At 51.9% G+C, this 4,895-nt stretch overlaps 1 protein-coding gene across 1 annotated transcript; it reads right to left on the reverse strand.

Annotated features, from left to right (window-relative positions):
* Positions 1-59: 59 nt before the first annotated feature.
* On the reverse strand, positions 60-4,641 carry LOC149717109 (uncharacterized). The gene is made up of 2 exons (XM_089834672.1): positions 811-4,641; positions 60-758 (listed from the first exon to the last, which is right to left on the reverse strand). Exons 1-2 carry the CDS (start codon positions 4,639-4,641, stop codon positions 60-62), a joined length of 4,530 nt encoding a protein of 1,509 aa, XP_089690798.1.
* Between the last annotated feature and the right edge of the window lie 254 nt (positions 4,642-4,895).

Below are 4,895 nucleotides of genomic sequence, written 5' to 3' on the forward strand. Positions count from 1 at the left end.
GTATCTTCTTAATTATCTGCTTTAGCTCAGTTCGTTTGCCTTATCTGTTTCAGGTCTGTTTAGGTGTTGTTTTTCTTCTTCTTTTCATCTTCCTTCTTCTTCTTCTTCTTCACGTCTTCTCTTCGGTTCGTCTGTAGCGGATCCCTTTCGGAAACGGCCGGTGAGCTTTGGAAGCGCAGGGGCCGGATGTTAGGCCTGCCACAACGAGTTGTGGGCCACGCTGGTGGCAGGGAAACGGGAGGAAAGGCGGGTAGGCCACGGGGGAGACCAGTGCTGGTAGGAGAAGTGGTGATGGAAGGGAAAGGATTTGGGGGAGGGGAGTTTGAGACTGGGATCGTGGGTCGCTCTGCTCTAACGTCATCCTCCGCCTCGTCGTCAGCCATCGTGGCTTCAGCATCAGTGAGGTGGGACTCATGGGGCGAAATAGTGGTGGAATGGCGGTCAGAATGAATGTTTGCATAATAAGCCGCGTTTTCGTCAACATCAGTGGTGGAGCGGGGTACGTCCCCGACGGTAGTGAAAGCCATAGGAGTAGACACCGTGATGGGGGGGATGTACCGGGGTGGCGTAATCCAGAGGAGGTGGTGCCGAAAAGCGCGGAGCAACGAAAACCGGTTCGTGTCGGAGGTGGGAACGCGTGCGCCGAAATATTTGTCCGCGATCAGTGCGGATGACATATGAGCGAGGTTCTGGGCCGATGGATAACACCGTTGCAAGGGACCAGTTGCGGTGGCCTTCGAGGTAACGGACACGTTGTCCTATGTGTAGCGGAGGGAGAAAGGCTGTAGCCCTGTCGTTAAAACGTGTGACCATGCGATCTTGTTGTTGTTGAAGTAATTGACGGTCGTCGGTAGTTGGGTAATTAGGATGGAGTGTGTCCGTATGTGTGGTTAAAGGCGTCCGAATTCTGCGGCCCATGCACATCTCAGCGGGCGAGGGGAGCATGCCACGGGGGGTGGAGCGATAGTCCATGAGGACGAAAGACAAATCCTTGCCATCTTGTTGAGCCTTGATGAGCGAATTCTTGATGGTTTGAATCGTTCGCTCAGTTAAACCGTTGGATTGGGGGTAGTATGGCGACGAAGTGATGTGTTCAACGCCCCATTGTTCGAGGAAAAGTTGAAAACCGGCAGAATTGAACGGTGGGCCATTATCGGAGACCAGTCGTTGAGGGGCCCCATGGCGGGAAAAATGTGGTTGGAGAAACCCAATAACGCTAGGGAGGGCGGTACTGTTCAATTCGCGTGCCTCAACAAAACGGGAATAGTAATCCACTAGGATGATATAAGATTTGGAACCGACGTGAAAGAAGTCTGTCCCCGCGGTCTCCCATGGGAGCCGGAGTACTGGGTGGGGATGCATCGGCATAGGGTAATTAACGCGGGCCCTGTTATTGCAGGTGTCGCAAGCTTGTATGAACCGCGTAACGTCATCAGACAGACGAGGCCAAAACAAATGGAGTTTGGCCTTTGCAAGGCAGGAATTAATGCCTTGGTGCGAGCCATGGATGGTCCGGAGCGCTTCCTGTTGAAGCGAGACCGGAACGACGAGAGTGGCACCCCTGTATAAAAGGCCATCTATGACGTGGAGCTCGTCTTGGTGGGCCCAGTAAGGACGTAAATCAGGACTCAGTTGTTTGGAGGAGCGGGGCCAGCCAGAGGCCGAAAAGTGTATCAGCTGTTGCAGGATGGGATCCTGGGCAGTGGCTTGCTGGTATCGGTCAAGTTGGGTCAGCGGTAGAGTTGATGTGGCATAAACCGCGGTATAAGGGCCCTCTAGGAGGTCGGTGTTGACCAGCATATGCGGTTGCGGAGCCCGAGAGAGCATGTCGGCTATGTGTAAGTGGGAGCCGGGAACGTACACCAAATCCATGTGGTACCGAAACAATCGCATGAGGAGCCGTTGAAGCCGAGGTGAGAGTAGGTGGATCGGTTTTTTAACAACACCCAGAAGAGGGTTGTGGTCTGTGTTCACAGTAAACTTGGTGCCAGCAACGTAAAAATTAAAATGCTCGCACGCAAATACAATGGCAAGCAATTCTTTTTCTATTTGGGCAGAACGGCACTGCGTAGGGGTCAGAGAGGTGGAGGCGTACTCGACAGGTTTGCCGTTTTGGAGAAGCGCCGCACCAATGCCGGTTTGACTGGCGTCAACAGAGAGCGTTATTGGTTGATTAGGGTCGAAATAGGCCAATGCAGGAGCTGTGGAGGCGAGCTGCTTGAGAGATTCGTAGTGAAGTTGATGGTCGTCTTCCCATTGGAAAATGGCATCCTTTTTTAGTAGTGCGCGAAGAGGGGTTGTATCGGCATTGACTCCTGGCAGAAAACGCATAATGTAGTTAATCATGCCAAGAAAACTTTGAAGTGCAGCTCTATCCTTAGGTGGGAGTAAGGAGCAAATGGCTGACACCTTGGCGGGGTCCACCTCCACCCCATTTTCAGTGACAATGTGGCCAATATATTTGACCCGTGATACTGCTAAACGCATTTTCTTCTTTCCAAAGCAGAGGCCACTAGCCTGCGCCCGTTCCAGGACACGACATAATAACGATGTGTGGGTGGCAATGTCAGGGGAGGCCATGAGAAAATCGTCGGTCGATATATGAACGTCTGGGAATTCATTCACGGGAAAGATGTGGCGGAGAGTTTGCTGGCAAACTTCCGAGCCAGTGACGAGGCCATTAGGGTAACGAAGGTACCGAAATCGACCATGTGGTGACGCAAAGGTACATAAGTGTGAACTGGGTTCAGTAAGTTCTATGTGCCAGAAAGCACTTTGAACGTCGAGGACGGTAAAAATTTTCTTCCCGCTGAGGGACGCAAAGATTTCCTGAGTGGTTGGTAGGGGGAACGGTTGCCGTTTGATGGAAGCGTTCAGCCGTCGTGGGTCCAGACAGATGCGAACGGAACCATCCGGTTTGGGAGTGACCACCATCGGGTGAACCCAAACGGAAGGGCCGGAAACCGGAACAATAATGCCCAGTTGTTGCATTCTTTCAAGCTCGAGGCGGACAGGTTCCCGAAAAGTGTGCGGGACCTGGTGAGCGGCGCTGATGGATGGTATAGGGTTAGTCTTTAGTTCGATATGATGCTGTCCGGGCAGCTTGCCAACGTTATCAAACACTGTATGGTATTGGGCTATAATGTCATCGGGCGTAGCGTCGATCAGCGGGCCCGGTTCCAAAGCGGAGACGTGCTTGGACGGCAAAGTACCCAGAGGGTAACAATGGTGCTGTATGATCCCCAATTGTAAAGAGGCGGTTGCCCCCAGTATGGGAACGCGATCGTCCGTGGTGACGTAAAAAGGGAATGTGTTCGCAGCGGTATAGGATGAGCATGGGATATCGAGGACACCTGCCATCGAGACAGGGTGACCCGAGTAGGCCATAACCTTGTACTGTGGTGGCCGCAAGGCGGGCCGAGAGTTGAACATGTCATACAGTTTGAAAGGAATAATGTTCACCTGTGACCCAGTGTCTATTTTGAAGGTCACTGGGGTATCAAAAAGGTAAATACGATCATGGATTTCATCCTCAGTGGCGCCAGGGAACTGCGGAGCGATTTGGAGCTGATTAATCTCGCTACAAAGGGTGAGGCTGTAAGAACAGTACTCGTTGGGAAGATCGACGTAGGACAGGTCAGGGTCAAAGGGGACTTCCGGTTCGGGATAGTATTCTTCTTCGTGAAGGGCATGGGCGGAGCGACAAACCGTAGCCCAGTGCCCCGTGCGTTGGCATTTGAGACAGCGTGATAAACGGGCCGGGCAAGGACCGGAAACGTGCGTCGGATGGCCACAGTTAGGACAACGAGCCCCCTGGGAAGGTCGTTGGGACGGATAGTGCTGCCGTTGGAAGGTGCGGCTTGGATTTTGGTTAGACGGCGTTCGGTTGGACGAAGGCGGGCGATTGGTAGCGTTATGAGGAATACTACGAGGTTGGGACGGAAAGTTCTCCGAAGGCTGAGGATGATTGGTTCGTTGGTATTGCGGAGCCCCGTTGGAAGGATATTGAGCGCGTGAGCGGTTCCCAGATTGGCCAGGAGGGCGGCGGTGTAGAGCATCAACCGTAGGCGCGGCGTATGGAGCCTTGGGAGCAATATTAGCGGACCCCATCGCGCCAGCATGAAGAGAAGCAATTTCATCAGCCTGGCAGATTGTCACGGCTTCTTCGAGCGTAAGAGCGGGTATTGCAAGGAGGTCTTTACGGACCTTGTCACTACGAATACCGCACACGAGCTGAGTGGCGATAAGTGAGTTCGTCAAAGTCAAAAATTCACAATTTTGCGCTTTCGTCTTTAAGTCAGTGAAAAAATTGTCAAAGGTTTGCGACGAACTTTGTGTCGTTTGAAAGAACGAATACCGAAGATACGTTATGTTTTTATATGGGCGATAATAGGCATCGAAAGCCTCAAAAATCACAGCCAATGTACGGTCGTCACCAACAGGTAAAATTGGTAGAGTTTTGTAAATACGACGCCCATCAGGGCCTAATATATGTAAAAACGTAGCACGTTGCTTTGCTACGGTTGCAGTGCTTAAATCAGCAGCGACTGCATAAATCTCAAAACTTTCTTTGTATTCTGTCCAGGAAGAAGCGGGGTCCGCGCCGGGAACGAAAACAGGCGGACTCTTGAACGACGTCATCGTGGTCGCCAAGGCCCGAAATGAACGAGACAATAGCGCGACTAAAACACGTTATTACCGTGCTATTCGATACGCGAAACGCGAAATAAAAACGTAGTACACGAAATAGAAGCGAGGTTAGCGATATCCCACCTCTATCACCATGTTAAGTGTGATTAAATGACACATTGCTTTAAGAATTAATATGGTTTATTCGACTGCATAACTGGAGTCTATGACTGCGCGAGTCCGAGTGCCGGCCGCTAGCCGAGCCT

The sequence above is a fragment of the Phalangium opilio genome, unplaced genomic scaffold, assembly GCF_054372755.1.
Source record: "Phalangium opilio isolate 3A_F unplaced genomic scaffold, DU_Popi_V2 ptg000003l_1, whole genome shotgun sequence".
Lineage (NCBI taxonomy): Eukaryota > Metazoa > Arthropoda > Arachnida > Opiliones > Phalangiidae > Phalangium > Phalangium opilio.

Excerpts from the sequence above, each read along its gene's own strand:
- LOC149717109 (XM_089834672.1), bottom strand. The coding sequence starts at position 4,641 with ATGACGTCGTTCAAGAGTCCGCCTGTTTTCGTTCCCGGCGCGGACCCC. Across the intron at positions 759-810 it reads AACAACAACAAGATCGCATG|GACAACGTGTCCGTTACCTC; the intron begins GTCACACGTTTT and ends CGCTACACATAG.